At 38.7% G+C, this 18,197-nt stretch overlaps 1 protein-coding gene across 1 annotated transcript in view; it reads right to left on the reverse strand.

Annotated features, from left to right (window-relative positions):
• cadpsa (Ca2+-dependent activator protein for secretion a) overlaps positions 1–18,197 on the reverse strand; it is a gene marked incomplete at both ends in the record, with an annotated part of 163,132 nt that overhangs the window by 60,197 nt on the left and 84,738 nt on the right. The window contains 6 exons of the mRNA XM_080026580.1: positions 1,589–1,776; positions 2,456–2,592; positions 7,836–7,847; positions 8,316–8,528; positions 12,509–12,617; positions 18,072–18,138. Of these exons, the coding sequence (XP_079882706.1) occupies positions 1,589–1,776; positions 2,456–2,592; positions 7,836–7,847; positions 8,316–8,528; positions 12,509–12,617; positions 18,072–18,138 (726 nt within the window). The remainder of the gene's footprint in view (positions 1–1,588; positions 1,777–2,455; positions 2,593–7,835; positions 7,848–8,315; positions 8,529–12,508; positions 12,618–18,071; positions 18,139–18,197) is intronic.

Consider the following 18,197-nt stretch of genomic DNA (forward strand, 5'->3'; position numbering starts at 1 on the left):
TGCAGGTGAATAGTGTAACAGTTGTAATGTATAGATATCATCTTGAAGGTTTCCAGTTGATTACTTACTGGTGTATTTTTTTTTTAAATCAAATAAATAAAAAAATTGATGGAAAAAAATATAGATGTTGAATAAAGAGTAACAATCTTTAGTTCATTTTTAAAAGACATCAGTGGTTTTTCGATACAGCTGTTTTTCATTTTATAAATCAAATGAATACTATGTACAGGTCTTACAAATGCATTTTCAGCATGTTTCAGGAACACATGTATTACACGTCAGACAATTGGCAACTTCTGAACAAATCCTTCTACCTTCAGAACAGTGCTAATACTTTATGCTTATTATGGAACTCTTCATTGATGTAAGTGCTTTATACGTTGGGATTTCTGGTATTGAAAAAAATAATGTTGAGATGTCTTATTTCTCCTATAAGATGGTTGTATAGGAGAAATATACAACATTTTGGACCTTTCATTTATCTTAGTATGAACAAAGACATTTGCATGCAGTGTCTCACCTTAAGAATTTGAACAGAGCCACAGAATAGACTTGGTTTGTACGGATAAAATTGAGAAGAAAAAGCGGATTGCGGCTACAGTTTTTACAACCATAAACTGGAAATAAACAGATTTAGTATTTTATATTATCATTCCAAAACAGACTATGTGACGACTTACCTTTTAGAACCAGAGAAAATGGAGGATGTGAAGTCCTTTTTTTTCATGAACTCAATGATTTTGTGTTCTCTCTTTTGGGCAGCGGGTAGCTCAAGGGCAGAGGGGAAAAGGGCTCGCTCAAGTTCACCCACAGACACAGGCCAGTTTAACAACTCACGCACACGCTGACTATAGGTGGAGTTATGTGGAAGAGCAGGGTTTTGGGGGAACAGAATGGGAGGGTCATTTGGTGAAATTGAACAAGGTAAAGGAGAGTCATAAAGGAAAAGAAAAAAAAGACAAAAGAAAGAGGAAAAGTGAGCAAACAACATGCAATGAGAAAACTAAAATAGACATGCAAGAAGAAATAAAGAAAATCATAAAAAAATCATCCATGCATTAGTTATAACTGCTTATCCTTTTGCAGGGTTGCTGTGGGCTTGTTGTGGGTATCAGCTGAGATGGATTGAGAGGATGGCTATAACCTGGACATGTTGCCAAGTTAATCACAGTGCTGACACATAGCCAGAAACAACTATTCACACTTACATTCACACCTATGGGCAATTTAAAGCTGCCAGTTAACCTCACCTATACCTGGGAGGAACCAGGAGAAACCCACCCAGACACTGAGAGAACATGCTAACTCCATACACAATGTTCTTCCTGTGGGGTGAAAGTGCTAAGTAATGTGCCACTGTGCCCATGACCGGGGTTGACTAATTTGGTCAAATATTTGCCTGTATATGGACTCTTTGGGATTCATTCGTCATGATTTCCCTGCTTCAACTTTTGTTTTAAAAATAAAAAAATATATTTTTTGTTTCAATCATTTCAGCATCCAAGGGTTATATGTACAGTACAGTAGTACAACCCCTGTACTGTGGGAAAGCAAAGGACACAGGAAAAGCCAACGGTTTGGTTTGTACCTGTTTCCATGGACGTGTGAGGCGCAGAAGGCGAAGCTGTAGTGCAGCAGGGTGGGGTCGATCATGGCTCCGTTCTCAGCCCGCTCCAGCAGGTCACTCAGGTAACACAGATGTCGATGGCAGCCTCGGACGCCATAGCGCGCGCAGTACTCGTCTAAGACAAACACCTGACCGGGACTGAACCAGCCCTGTGTGGGTAAAAAACATTGAATATCGCTGTGTGAATTCTCTGTTGATGTAAAACAGAAAATTAACATTAATGAGCACATACAAATGCTATACAAGACTGCAAGCTATGAATTGACAATACTGATATCTTTACCCAATGATCAGGTGGACAAATGGGTCCCTGCCCGCCTCTGAATGTGACAACATTTTGAGGATTGGGTACCGTAAAAAAAAAGGTAAGGTTTTTTAAGATAATTTTTGGAGCATTATTTGCTTTTATTCTATTTATTTTATTCGGTTTTGGAGAGGCAGAGTTGAAGTGGGGCAGACAGGGGAAGACATGCAGAGAACTGACCCGGGAGGGAATCGAACCCGGGTCTGCTGCGGGTCCTTTTTTAAGCATTTACTTCTTTATTTAAAAACAAAAAACACAAGTTCAGTTCTACAATCTTCATTTCACGATTTGTGATTCCTATCTTCTGCGATTTAAAACAATCTATTTACATTTTATTTATATTTTCAAAATAAAAACTTTAAAAAATGATGCAGCTGTGGTACCATGTTATCAAGTGGTGCTACATCCAACCATATTTGTAACTTTTGAAGAAAAAAAAACTATGCCCTTTTTTCATGCAGTGATTGGCCAGGTGTGGGGTGGTGAGTGAGTGAGTATTACATAGAAATCAATCCTTTCCTTACCAGGCAGGAGTAGGAGTCGTTGAGTCTGTGATCCAAAGTGAGGCGCTGCACCAGCTCAAACAGCGAGCCGTGGTCAAAGTTACAGGGGTTGGCTGAAATAAACTCATCCATGCCATGTTTCTGGGCTCGGTCAGCATCTGTAAAAAAGCATTTATCCGTTCAATGAGGAGACAGATAGAAAGAAAGACAGAAAGAAAGACAGACAGAAAGAAAGACGGATAGAAAGACGGAAAGAAAGAAAGAAAGAAAGAAAGAAAGAAAGAAAGAAAGAAAGAAAGAAAGAAAGAAAGAAAGAAAGAAAGAAAGAAAGAGTCAGGCTGTGGCAGAAGAAAAAAAAGAATCAAGTTTGCCATGGCAATGACAAAAATGTAAGAAGAAATACATCTTATGAATAGCCAACAATAAGCAATGCTGTACACACTTTTATAACAAAGGTTAAAGTTAAATACAATTATTATTTAAACTTAATACATTCTGTGAAATGTGGTAAGACACAAAAGTCATAATCTATAATGGAAGCTTTTTTTAAACGTTTTGGTTTAAAAATAAAAGAATATTTAAAGAACAAAAATGTGTCCAGCATTGGAAAATTGTGGTGGATAGGAGAGTTTTATAGGCAGCTTACTGGCTGCTGATCTGGAGGTTGAAGGTTAGTTCTGAGGTCTGGGGTTAATGCTGGGGTTTATGCATATTCATACATTGTCATACATGTCATACATGTCTTTATGCATCAATTTGAATCTGTGCAGCTCTAAATATATGTTCAAGTTCAGTAGTACATGGTAGACAATGTGCAAAAAAACAAAGCCAAGTCAAAAGTAAAAAAGTATCTGGGAGAAGGATTACAGTGACTGATTGATACATGACTCCACGTCATTGTAAATGAGGTTCTCGCCTCAATGATCACTGGAGTATAAATAAAGGTTAATGAATGAATGAATGAATGAATGAACATTGACAGCAAGACAACCACATCCTTTAGCTGCCGTCATTTGGATTAGTGAACCCATTAACACACAGCCTTGCTGAGTGCACTACATCCATAGTTTTTTGAAGAAAGAGAGTTCATTCAACATATAACAAAGCTCAATTCTTCAAGTTTCGCATCAGTTGTTGCAACAGCTGATCCGAAACACTGGTATACAATGATGTAACTTATATTTGATACGAGTAAAAATCAGCTAGTGGCATTATTAATAAAAATGCCTTCACAATCACCAGGAATCAACATGTTTCTCAAGATACTGTATGTGTATTGTGTGTGGTTGAATGTTTAACACTGTAAAGTTTAAATAAATCTTGCTTTAAATGAAACGACTTGGACACAAAGACCATGCACAATAAAAGCACTGTTTTGTCAAGGCCAGTGCACACAGCACACAACAGATACTTTGACACCGAGACACACCCACAACTTTAAACTATTTAGCCCCAGCACAGCTTTTTTTTACTATGACAATTAGTTTATTGGAATTTGATTTGAGCCATCTTTATGTAGGATTGGCAATTCAATCATTATCTAATACAATTTAAAACAGATGAATAAACACTTTTTGACACAGAGCTCTTCTACAAAATAAGGCCACAGTAGCATCCACATCACACACAGCTTTTCCTGCTGGTGTCACCTCTTAGCAACTTTCAGTGTCAAAATCAAACTGTGACTGATTACTATAGTGCCCTATACTAACACTTTCTCTTGTACTGTATGTGTGTATACGTTTATTCACTATTTAATATCCTAAGAAATTCAACAATAGAAGAAATGTCCATATTTTACACCTTTTTAACATTGAAGGACTCAATGATGACACAAAATAATAATAATAATAATAATAATAATAATAATAATAATAATAATAATAATAATAATAATAATAATAATAATAATAATAATAATAATAATAATAATAATAATTAGTGAGTGTTTGACATTTCATTTTACTGCTCAATATAGAGTAAATTAAACAGATTACGGACACAAAAGAGTCAGTTTTAGTATTTTGTATTTTAGTGTCCAATATTGAATATTTACTTCAATATTGCAAACACAAGTGATTAATGTTAAGTGTTCTGATTGCATTGTGGTTGTTGATTACCGTGTATAAAAAACGCAATTGAAAACGTAACATTGGAATTATGAAATAAATGACCTTTAGGTGACAGTCTTTGCTTCATTACTTTTCCCATCATGTATTGGCGATATGCCACCGATGGAAGTTTGCCTTCTTATTACACGTTTACTAATTTCTCTTTTGATCCATAATTCTTTATTTTGCTTAAATATCAAACCATTTTTTTTACCATCGTCAACCCAGAAGAAACGTTTTTTGGGGGATTTTCTGGCTTTCACCTCGCACACACCTGTGTTTATTTCTTCAGGTTTGAAATGCTTCTTTTTTACTTGAGGGGCCTTGCTTCTCTCAACATCCATGCTACAACAGAAACACCTCGGCAAAAGCATTTCCTTCTGTAGAGAAATAGGGGTGTTTCAGTATGCTATCCCATCAGTTTAGAAAGGTTCTGATTTACTCACATACGCACTGTGGCAGAAACAAAATCAGCCTGTATGCACGTTCCATAAATCCGACGGTGATTTTGCGTAATGAATTTTAAGAACATTTCCACGCACTTATTGGTAAATGAGGGCCATTATTTTTCCCAAAATATAAATAGACAATGCTTATTCTTTGATTGTTGTAAAGATATGGTATAGTACAAGCGATATAATCCATTCTGGCCCAAGCAGGTATGAAATACCATACGTCCTCTTCACCGCCCAACGAAGGCACCCCAACTGTCAATCAACAAAACAAACAAAGAGCTGGATGCTGGAAGCTGATTGTGTCCCCTCAACAAGTCTCCCCCCCGCCACCCCCAATACCCCCCCCCCCATACCCTCCCCCCAAAAATTCTAAAAAGGTGACATTGTGGTGCCCCTTTAGTCTGTGGCTGGTGGCCTGTCATGTCTGTTTGATGTGAGTGAGCGGGCGTGGAGGCGGCAGGGCTGGACAGTAACATGCAGTGACACTAGTCACCCCCGTCCGTATGGGCGTATAGGGAAAGACAATGATTGATGGCTGCTATTCATTTATAGATCCAGAGGAGAGCAACCGCCAGGCACAAGGCACACTGCTGCTCCTGGGATGGATGGTCAAAAAGCATTTGTGGCGATTTATCACATGGCTTTTTTTTTTTGTGGACTAAACATAAAACATGTCTAGGTCTTTCTGTCACTTCACTTGGGAAGATCTTCCTTGGTGATGCCCTATAACAGCTAACCTCTATAACCTATGTGCCGCATTGTAAAGGTACACCTCATTTTGTCACAACTGACCAAATGTATTTAGTCAACATCAACAGTGAAGAGAGAGTTGGGAAACATTTTTGAGAGTTATTTTCCTATCACAACTAATCATCGGAAAATGATTATCAAAACTAGACTTACTACTTCTGTACCTATTTGGTTGGAAGCTAGACTGTATTGCTTCACGTATAGCTGAGAGCTGAACAGCATTGTTTAATGATGGTTTGGAGTTATTTTAACGTTGTAAGAAGGAGCAGCTGAGTTGGACTAATAGGACAGGGATAAAGGGGCAACATTTGGTGTAAGCAATGAAAGGTGTTGAAATGAGTCACAGTGCCAGGACTTGAAGCTTTTATTTTGAAAATCTGGCCTGCTCCAGAGCCCCTTGTTAAGACTCTGGTATGTTTTACTTTGAAATGTTGTGTTTATTTGCATGTGTGTGCCCACATGGACTCACACCTATGCACACATGACAGAGGGAGAAAAAGTTTGCACCGTAGAACTGGCACATGGTACTAATATAAACATAATATTTTTTATATTATATTTATATTTAGATCAAATTATTTATTTTACAATAAAAGTGTAAAAGACTATGAGTGTGTGTGTGTGTGTGTGTGTGTGTGTGTGTGTGTGTGTGTGTGTGTGTGTGTGTGTGTGTGTGTGTGTGTGTGTGTGTGTAGAATCAGTCAAGAATCCTCCGCATAAGGTGTCTAGCATGACAATTACTCTCCAAACACACACACACACATTATCTCTCTTCACTTTTTTATGATAACAACTACAAGTGAGAACTTTCTTCCCCTGACTTGTCCATGTCATTCTCCCCATTTCAAGTTAAAGTTCAATTCTACAGAATAACAAGATAAGCATGACTTCAGCTCCAAAAAAGTCACTGTACATAATAGATTTTAAAAAAGCAGTACATCATTCCCCTGTAAGAATGCATTTACACCAGTGGATGCAAATATTTATCTAAAAACGGTCTGGAAGAAAGAAAATGCAAAAAAAAAAATGCAACTATGTTTGGAAAAACTCAAACTTTGGCTCAAGCTACAGATTAATTATAATCTTGTTTTGATGCATTAAAATCTGTATAAAAAAAACAAGTTAAAATAATATGGATAACATTAAAAAAAGAGTGAACTGTGAAGATCAACTCCACCGGCTGAAAACACATAACTTACAGTGACTGTGTCGTTACAATGTTTAAATCTAAGTCTATTTTAGTTGGATGTGAGGAGGGGGGGACACGATGTTATATTATTCATTGCACCGATCCAGGTGTGAACTGACAAGTAATTATTTGGTAACATTGACTGATTGCTGCCTGATTTAATTGTGCAGTAACCTCACTGTATTATTCATAGCCTGGCACTTTTAACTTGGTAATTACCAGCTGCTGGGACTCAGTGGGACTCCAGTGGTTGTGTCAAAAAAACAGCTCACTCACTAAATTCACTTACACAAACGCACACAGCGGTTTTCTTTTTTTTTTTTTTTTGGTCTTCATCCATATTGAGTCAATGAGATCTACAGATAAAGGAATATAGTTTAAAACTTTAGTTTTGTGTTGTTGGTAGTTGATTATGTTCAATTATCTGCCTTATACAATTTGATGATACCTTCCTATATCAAATAATAAGGACTGTTATACTTTTGGTGTCCCAATGATCTGGCCAGTTAGTGGCAGTTTGCTTTTGTAACATCTGTTTGAATTCAATGTTTTTAATCTGTTAGCACAACAGGATGTGCCTTTTATCTCCTTTTATTGGGGATGTCCCTAAAATATACACCAACAAGAAGTCCTTGTGAAAAAACAAATGTTACATCAACCTAGAATGCCGCCCTTCTTCAAGCTGATCCTTGACACATGAATCTAGTCAATCCCTGTTGTACAGATGGCAAATATGCAGACAGAAGAACAGCCAAGCAAATTATTTTCGTTATAGAGGACCAAGAAGTATGTCTGGTATGTATTCCCTCCAACAGGGATAAACAACAGAAGGTAGCTAAAAGAGGAAGAGCATGGCAGACAAAGGAGAGGGAAAGGAAAGGGAGGAAAGAACTTACCCTTTAATCCAGCTACAAGATAGCAGGGTCGGGGTTTAGACAAAGAAGAGGAAGGAACAAACAGAGAAACATAAAGACACACGGCAAAGCCACCAACACTTTAACACTACAGCAGAGAGCAAAGCAGCACACAGAGAAAGAATAACGCTAACAGTTATAAAAAAACAAAAAAACATACATGTACAGTACACAGCACAAGCACAAGAAGAGAGAACCAGAGTGATGAAAAACAAGGTCCTAAATTTAAGTGGATTGTGCCAATGTCTGGCACGGTAGGGGCCTTGAGATAAACGAATAAACTGTACAAATCACAATTATATAGATGCAGGCTCAAATATGTATGGAAAAAAACCTATCAAATCAACTAGAGTAGATTTTAAAGTTAAAATTAAAATGATTTACAGCAACATGGTTTTGCAGCGTTTCTTCCGTGTGACAGAGAAGAAAACAAAAAAGGCAAATACAGATCAGAGAACTTACAGAACTGTGATATGGGAGCATCGAGCTGTGGAGCAGTGCCCCCCCTGGAGTTGAGTTTCTGGACCTGGGTGGGAGGGACCGGCTTGTGGGACTGTCCCGTAGCCCGGTACATGGCCTGCACCCAGAGGATCCGGTCCTGCTCGTCATCACTGGCAAAGATCACAGTGTCGCCCTCTTTCACAGCGTTGAAGAACGTCCGGCCGCCGTCTAGACCTGATAAGAGATTATGAAAGAAGTTATTCTTGATTCAGTGTTATAATAGGATCGCTCAGTCCTCTTTGAGTCGGTAGCATGATGATAAACAACACAACAAAAAGACACAAATACTGTAGACAAGAATACACCTTTATAGATGTCCAGTGGGTATATTTGCATTATTAGGCAGATAGAGGCAGTCAAGAGATATAGTCAAAAGCAGTCTCTTACTGTGTGCTAGTTAGATGTTCCTACATATACTGTAGTCACATAAACAAAGACCTATCCTAAAAACCCTTCAGAGGGTTTTTAGGATAGGTCTTGGCAACAACAGTCGTCGCTAACTTCCAGTCGAAAAGCATTGTTGTCATGAACACTACCTGTAGCCGATTGGTTGATCGTTGACGGGCTCAGCCTGACTCCATTTATTTACCTACCGTACCTGTTTACAGAGCCTGGGCTGTGTATTAATACTCAACACTTATTCAGCACAAACACATTATTGACAGGTAGCATACAGTGAAGAGATATTCACTGATTTTTACAAAACATTTTTTGGATTATAATCGCTGACTCCACCTTTAAGCTGCAGGTTATTAGAGCATGTTGCCAGTTGCAACACAATGTTCCTGTAGACCAACTCATCATTGTCCATGATGAGACCCAGCACAGTTGTGTCATCAGCAAACCTGAGCAGCTTGATGGAAAGGAGGCTGAGGTGCAGTCATTGGTGTACAGAGCAGTGTTTCCCCTAGAATTTTTTTTAGGCCCGGTGGTAAAAGCTGATAAAGAGTATGCGCGCGGCGTGCGTACCAAATTTCTAGTAGAAATTGACCAAAACTAACCGTACTATGGATGAGTCTCTTTTTGAGACTGCTGGGGGAGAATGTACCTTCTAGTGGGGTCTTGGGGCATGCCCCTGCGGAAGAAAACCTTTACCATTTTAAACTTAAATGCATCAATCTGGTGCACTTTGAGAAGCTAAATCTGATTTTTTTTTTTGCTCTGTAAACAGCTGTCATATATGTCCTGCCTAAAACAATTTTCTGGAATAATTTGGAGACACAAGCCATATAAACTATTGAAGAAAAACATGGATATGAAAATAAAACACAATAAACACTAAGACCTAATATAGACAGGTATGTCCTGTCTAGTATTAATTTCTGGAATAATCTGGATCATGAAAAATTTTCTTTAATTTATTTAAATATCATGATTAGCCTATCAATCAAAATGTGTGCAAACTTAGCCAAATTTCATATTCCGACCATTATATTTCATGTAGCCTAGTTCTCAATTTAAAACATAAAAATAAAGTAGCATTGAAAATACCAAAAAATAAAGCTTGAAGGGCTACAATAGCCTGCTGTTTTCAAGATAATTTGCTGCGCTGTCTCAGCTGTTGATACAGATTGGTTGCCACGGCGACGTAGCGACTTTAACTTTCTAAGTTTTGCTCAGCACTTTTTCCTGTTCAACTCTCTGTTACGGAGTCCTAAATATCTCCAGTGTATGCCATGGACCTATATAGGAAGGTTCTTTCTCGTCAGTTTCCTTGTTTGACATGTGCGCTCCGAATGCACACGTGCATTGCGCCGCGCAGACAAAAAAAAATAATAAAAATAAATAAAAATAATATTTATACAGGCCTGTATAATGGTAGGGGAAACACTGCAGAGAGAACAGATATGATATCCCTAAACTGCTCAAAGCACCACTGGCTGCCATCACTCTGCCATCTCTCCATCAATGCATGTGCATGTATAAAAAGGTCCTGATTGCATGTCTGTATTTCTGGCCTCTGTGTGTCTGTCCGGGGATGATGATGATGATTCTTCTTCTTCTTCTTCTTCTTCTTCTTCTTCTTCTTCTTCTTCTTCTTCTTCTTCTTCTTCTTCTTCTTCTTCTTCTTCTTCTTCTTCTTCTTCTTCTTCTTCTTCTTCTTCTTCTTCTTCTTCTTCTTCTTCTTCTTCTTCTTCTTCTTCTTCTTCTTCTTCTTCTTCTTCTTCTTCTTCTTCTTCTTCTTCTTCTTCTTCTTCGCCACGGGCGGCAGTGGTGAAGTGGGTAGGGAGATCGCCTCTGGAGTGCAGGGTTGGAGGTTCGATTCCCCGCCTACCTGCCACATGTCAAAGTGTCCCTGGGCAAGACACTGAACCCCAAATTGCTCCCGATGGTTCAGAAAGTGCCTTGCATGGCAGCTACTGCCATCGGTGTTTGAGTGTGTGTATAAAATGTGTTAAGATATGTAAAGCACTTTGGAAGTGCTTTGTGACCCTGGTCTGTGAAGGGCGCTCTATAAATAAAGCTTACTTACTTCTTCTTCAAACCAACATGTCAGGTTCAGAGCCAATTTAGTTTTGGTGCGAACACGTTGGCCAAACTACAAAAGTAGGTTCTGTGAAAGCCCTATAAGTGGACACCTTGTTTGGCTGCTGGTTGGTTGGTTTTAAAGTATGCATTAAAGGTGCTGAGTACTTCAGCCCAAGAGATGTCCACAGTTACTTTAGGATGCTTTAATGGCTTTTATGTTCCATAGTCCCTGCCACAAGCATCTGGAATCAGACTTTTAAAAATGTTGTTGATCTACTGTAAATGATACGATGCAGCTTTGTAGAGTTGTCCATGTTTTTCCTGGTTACCAGCTGTTTGGTGTGTCTATCAGAGAGACATCAGTGTCACAGATGGTGGGGGTGAGATCCACACATGACAGGGGTGTCCAAACTACGACCGCTTTTTATTGGCCCGCGGCCGATTTTAAAAATATAATGTAATATGGCCCTTTGAATTTTTTTTTTTTTTTTTGCATTTCTTAGTTAACCCACTAGTGCAGGGGTGTCAAAACGGTTTGATTGGCCCGTGGCACATTTAAAAAATATAATGTAATATGGCCCTTTTAATTTTCAAATAATTTAAATGCACTCATTATATTACAGAGAAATATGTCACATAAAAGAAAAAGAGCACCAAGCCCATCCCAGAGGACCCTGCATAATATTTTATTTTAAATTAATATTATTATGGAAAATCCATGTGTCCTTCTCTAATAGCTTCTAATTCATCTGACACAGTGTCTCCATTTTTTTCATACAAAATTCTTCAGCTTTAGCCTCTTAATTTCCCTCTCAAAGTGCACCAGATTCATGCATTTCACTTTAAAAACATCTCCCGGGGGGCCATACCCCCGGACCCTCCTTGGAGGGGCGGGATCTCGGCTGGCTACTATTTTCACCCAGCTGGACATTGGCCGCAAAAGCAGAAAACACTGGGTGTATCAATGGCATTTAACAAGAGGGGGGATGTATCTGTTTAATGTGCAAGTAAAGTGTTGCCGTAAAGAAGGATTACAATTTACGAAGACACTATGAAACTAAACATCAGAGCAGCTACATGTCCTGATAAATGTGTTATTTTTGCAAAGTGGCCCGGCCCTTCGTAGATTTTTCTGTATGTGGCCCTCAGTGAAAAAAGTTTGGACACCCCTGACACATGACTTATGATTGGGAAAAAGGTCATGATGGTCACCAACAATATTGTCCACTTATTTCCGAATAAATCCCAGAGTCTGTAAACAGTCAGATTCACGCCGAATGCCCCTTAAGAACGACCTGTGCTCAGAAATGGTCTTCTCTCTAAACCAAATCTTCCTTCAGTTTCAGACTGTGAACTGCATAGAGGAAGGATTGGAGGCCCTTTGGCAAAGCTTGGGAGCTGAGCGAAATCTGCCCTCCTTTTGTGTTTTTAATTGAGTAAGCGGATCTCTTCTCAATGTTTCCCAATGTTTTCATCTGAATAAGGCAACTGCGGCACCGTGCGCTTTTACGTATACAAAAAAATTAAATCGTATCGTAGGTTTTGGAAATTCATGACACCCCCTACTACACACCCATACTGTCCTGAGCAGAGTTCTGAACAGATATCAGAACAAAATGTCCGCACTTTAAACTGTGAAGCTTGTCTTTGTCGTGCATCGCTTGTTGTCATGCGCTACATCTTACCTGGCTGGGGGTCAGTGTAGTCCACAGTGTAGCCATCCAACTGGAGGAGCTCCACAGGTTCCGCCTTCTTCTCTCTGTAGCTGCACATGGCAAAGGTGTACTGACTCACCTGCATTAATCACAAAGAGCACACAGGTTCACTCATTCACCAGCTCACACGGAAATACAAGAAATACTGTGCTGTTTACCACACACATTAACACAGTAAGAACCAGCGAGAAATAAATAAACACTGTTCCCAAAGTAAAAGCTTTTGAAGCCTCTCTTGAAAATCTAGACAATGTTTTTCAAAGGTGGCTGCTGAGGGAAATTCTAGGTGTGACCCAGAAAAGTCCACCATTCCATGATTTGTTGGAAGGATCCCGATTAAACTGCCAATCTCACAGTCCAATTATTGAAGCATGCGGTTATGAAACAAGGATCGTTCTGTTCAGGCTATATGGGGGTGCTGAATGAATCAGATTTGACATGGAATTGCTTGTTTTTTTTTTCAAAGAAAAATCACGATACACTGCCTAAATAAATATCAGCCTGATAATAATAATGTTAATACAAATGTTTAGATCAATAATATTTCATCAAAAAAGGGAGTTGCTCTCAATGACCTTTCCTGTTAAAATGAAACTTAACAAAAGAAATGTGTTACACGCGTCCATGCTTTCAGATAATTTACTCTCAATGTATTGACATCCAGGGCTACAAAGCAGAATGACTTGTTTTTTCCAGCCAAATCAAGCTAACCTGTCTTTACAATTTCTGTCTGTGTTAATATAGTGCCAATATTGACCCATATCCCTAGTGGCTGTCATCTTGTCAGTGCGCTGTAGTGACACTCTATTGCTAGCTGTAGCCGCTCTGATGCTACTGTAGCTGCCAGTCATACCAGCCTGTCGTCACAAATCACCGGGCCGCGCCAATCTGCCGCCACTGCCACTGCAAATGGCAGCTCTCACTCCGGCTGCAGCTGCATTCTGTGTGTGTGTGTGTGTGTTTTTGTGTGCGTGTGTGACAAATGAGATTCCCCACAACAAACTGATGAGACCTGAGGCAAAATAAAGGATGCAGGGAACCGGGACCAACTCTCCTGCAGTTCCCTGGCCTCCAGGACACCACACAGTCTGAACTCCACACTCCCTCCACACACACACACACGCACGCACGCACACGCACACACACACACACACACACACACACACACACGCACACACACACACACACACACACACACACACAGCAGCTCTCTCTCTCTCCCTCGCTCAGCTGTCAGTCAGCAGGGCAGACACACACAGAGAGGGACAGACAGTGATGAAGTATTAGGAAGGACGGATTGCTCCAGTATATTCACATCATTACAGGAAACACATGGACATGAGGACAGATGAAATGATTTGCTGGATGTGGCATATGTGTCACACACAAACTTCATAAACCAAAAGCAAGCATTTATATCAAAACCCTGACATTGGCCCAGATAGTTTTTAATAAGCACCAAAACTATGCATACATGGATACATAGATACATACAAACAAATGTCTTATTTAGTTTTTCCGGATATTTTTCTGATTAATATGAATTGAAGCAAATTCAATCTAAGGAAACTGACTCAAATAGAATTGAACTCAAGTGAAATGAACTCGAGTTAAATGATGACTGAAATGAATCAAATGCAATTCAAACCAAATGAAGTATCTTGAAATGCATTACGTCAAAAAGAACAAAATAATATAATATATTGATATAAAATGAAAATATGCTGAACTGAAGTGAATTGAAGTTAAATTAAACTTGTGAAAACCGAAATCATATTCAAGAAAAAAATCAGGGCGAGCTGAATTCAAATGAATCCAACTGAAAGAAAAAGAGAAAAAAATATAAGCTGAATTAGGCTAAATTAAAATAATATCGCGTACACTGGAAAATAACTGAACTAAAGTACCCCTGAACTGAACGGAGATAGAGTGGACATATGTGCAATTTAATTTGGGTCCACCATGAGCACGAAGGGTTTAGTTTAAGATCTGTAATCTGGACGCTGTGAGGAGAGGAGAGGCAACTCAGGCCACCACCACTCAGCTGACTGTGAAGCTATGAAGGAGAATGAAGAGGGGATTTAAGGACAAGAGGAAAAAATGGAGGAATAGATTACATACCAGTGAAAAACCAGAGAAAGGAGGATGGGAAAGAGAGAGAGAGAAAAATGTCGGAGGAATGACAAAAGAGCAAGACATTGGATAGAAAAAGGGAGTGAAGCTGCCATGTAGAAAGTGGGATTTACTCTTAGTTCAACTCATAGTTCACCCCAAACCAGGGTTGAGTATTGGCAAGGACTTAACGACATGATATATCACGATACATTGCAATAGAATGCATAATGCGATATATTGCGATATGCCACATAGTTCGATGAAAACGTAAAAACAGAGCTGAAATACAAGTTGCTGTGTTTAACTATGCTGTTTGTACTAACAAGTATTGAATTAAATTAATAAATAGTAGAGTGTATTTTTCAACCACACTTAGCGTTTGAATGCATGTTTGTCAGGCATACTCTTTATTATAGTAAATACAAGGATATTACTACGAGGCCAGTTAGTTAGGTGTTAGGTGCTGGATTGGATCAGCCATAGGGATGTTCTTCAATGTTTTTGCAAATGTTTTGTTTTCTTGAATGTTATTGTGTTTTGTATTTTAATTAGCTTTTGTTTACTGAGATATTATTTTCTCAACTGAAATGTTTTCAAATGGTTGTTTTCTTTCTATTGTTTGTGTCCAGAAATGATGTATGTTCTCAAATGTTTGGAGAAATGTTGTGTTTTTGAAATATTGTTATTTTTTAAATCTTTTCTTAATTGTTGTGTTTAGTCGTTCTTTTTTTATGTTGTATTCTGCGCTTCAGGGCTACTGACCACTATTAAAAACAAGAAATGTCATAAGCAAATTTTAAAATGTAAAATGTATTTTAGACAACTAAGCATTAAAGGTGGAAAAAATGGAAGTAGCTCAGTATCTCTAAAGTATCTGCTGGAATGTCTCAAACATCTTTTTAAATAGACAAATTAAACTTTAAAGATATACAGTATTTGTTTATTAATGATGAACATATATTATATAGTAGGTAAAGCCATTTAAAATATAAATTATATTAAGCACATGGCATGTTTCATAATATATTATTTCTTATATTCTTTGCTCCCTTTGATAAGGACTTAAGGAGCAGTTCATGTCAACCTTGGAAGGGATTTATTTTCAACTCAAACAGCTCGAGTAAATAGATTGTATAAATTCACAGTCTCGTAATCTAGCTCTTGCTCTTTTCCCTGTACAGCAGGGACGTAGCATAACACTATGAGGTCAAAAGTAAAACAGAGCATACCTGAACACTGCCACCTGAGGCAATTCCTTATGTGTACTACAAGAGTGTTTGGTGGCTGCAATCCTTCCTCCTCTCCATACTAGCTGTGAATGGATACATTCATGGTCACTTCTAGTATAATACATGGGGTGAAAAAAATCCACATTAATTCCTCTTTACAAAAGTTGACTCTTAGGCTGGGTTAATAGGAGGCTTTGATGGGTTAGTAGTAACCATTATCACAGAGCCTTAAAATGCATTTTTTTTTTCACATGGACGGTGTCGATTTTGTCTCATCTTATAAAATCAAGTTTCACAGGAAGATGATCACTTCACTGTATAGAGATGGGCAATTCTTACATTGACCATACAGATCTGCATGTGAGAACTGTGTTAAGATATGAATCTGTGAAGGCTTTTTTAAGAATTTGAAATGTTTTTTTTAATATATTAAATGTAATCGGTTGTTAGAAAACAAAAAAAGTAACAACATACTGTAGTAGTGTTTAGTAGTGAAGACAGACAGACAGCAGGTTTCAAAACCCCAAAAGTCAGTATTTACTGCAAGCCTTTCACTGAGCAAAAGAAATATGCAACATCTCTAAAACAGCAGCAAAAAGTACATGTGCACTCATACACACACACACACACACACACACACACACACACACACACACACACATACAGGATAGTGCCTGTGCTCCTTAAGAACAACGTCCATGCACATCCACAGCCAGAAATGAAAACAAACACACACACACACACACACACACACGCACACACACACACACACACACACACACACACACACACAGGAGTGTGCAGTCTATTGACTAGTATTTGTCACTTGCAATATATTTAGCTGGGAGCAAGTGAGAGGCTTCAAGTTGGCGGCGCTCAGGCTTTTCTAGCTGCAAGTGTTAGGCCAGCTAGTGTTCGCTCCACTTTGTCAATCCGCTGTCAACTTGTAGCTCTGAGACATATCCTCTGCAATGCACAAGAGACAGCCCCCTCCCATCTCCCTCTCTCTCTCTCCCTCACTCACTCACTCTCTCTCTCTCTCTCTCCCTCCCCACCAGGAAATGGCTGCTACCTCTCCCCTCATCTCCACCTCCCCTCCTCCTGACAAAAGCCTGCGTGCTCTCTCCATCATCCCCATGACAGCTTGGCTAAATCTCTCTCTTTCTCACTGCACAGAGGAGTGAATCAGATCAAGAGAACATGTTTTTGTGTTTCTTAAACTTTCTCCAAGCCGGTCAGTTGTGTAGCTATGAATATAAATGCATCACCGTAAGCAGTCCATCACTAACCAACCTTCTCCGATTTTAATTATTTTTATTATTATGTAAATTGTACTGTCATATATGCACAGTATTTATATAGTGCCTTTATAAAGGAAATGGCCAGTTTACATTAATTGTAAAATATGGGTAATTCTGCCTTAACTTGGTTAGAAAAAACGTAAATACTGCTAAGGAATATATACTTAAAGGAATACTTCACCCATATGGAACCGGCGTTCTATCATTATAAAATCACTATTATAATATAAGGAATGAGGTTTTACTTCCCTCAGTCTTCCCTTGGCCCAGCTGTACTGCTATTCCTAACCCTACATTTTTACAGAAGTGATGTCACATCTGTAAAATGTAGGGTTAGACAGTGATACCATAAAACATTCTTTCTGCCTTTTCTCAGGCTAGGATGAACCGATTTCAAAACATTTTGTACATTCATACTACATAGGATCTCAGAGTTCGATACACCTTCATATTCCCACCGGTGAAGTAGGCCATCACAGTGCCCTGGTGTGCAAATTGATGCACTAAAATAGTTGCAAATGACTTTTCTGCCACAATGACTAAATGATTCACTGACTAATAATGTATAATGTAAGTCCGAACAAAGTGTCCGAGGTGAACAAAAGCAAAGGCTGATAGCTACGGCAGGCACCATTTGGGTCAAGAGTGGTTATGTATGATGTCATTTTAAGTATGTTCCAAATGGATTAGGCAGAAAAGTTGCAATAATTCATTTATTCAAATAATCTAGGTGGAATCTAGAGGCTCAGGTTGGAAGCCATTGCGTGCACAGTACAGCTGACAAGCCTGCAAGCTCTTCTTTGGTTGGTCGTGTGTCTTGCTTACACTGTTTCACTTTTTAGGAACAAAAATGAAAAGTCCAGTGTTAGCACGAATGCATTATCTTACCTGAACCAGCACAAAGAATCTTTTCTTCCATCTTTTCCACACGTTTTTGCCAATGGCCCAAAGGTACCTGAGGGATTGAAAAAAAAAAAAAAAATAATAATACTTATTCAGACAAAACATTATTTT

This window comes from Ammodytes marinus (assembly GCF_949987685.1).
Source record: "Ammodytes marinus genome assembly, chromosome: 4".
Classification (NCBI taxonomy): domain Eukaryota; kingdom Metazoa; phylum Chordata; class Actinopteri; order Uranoscopiformes; family Ammodytidae; genus Ammodytes; species Ammodytes marinus.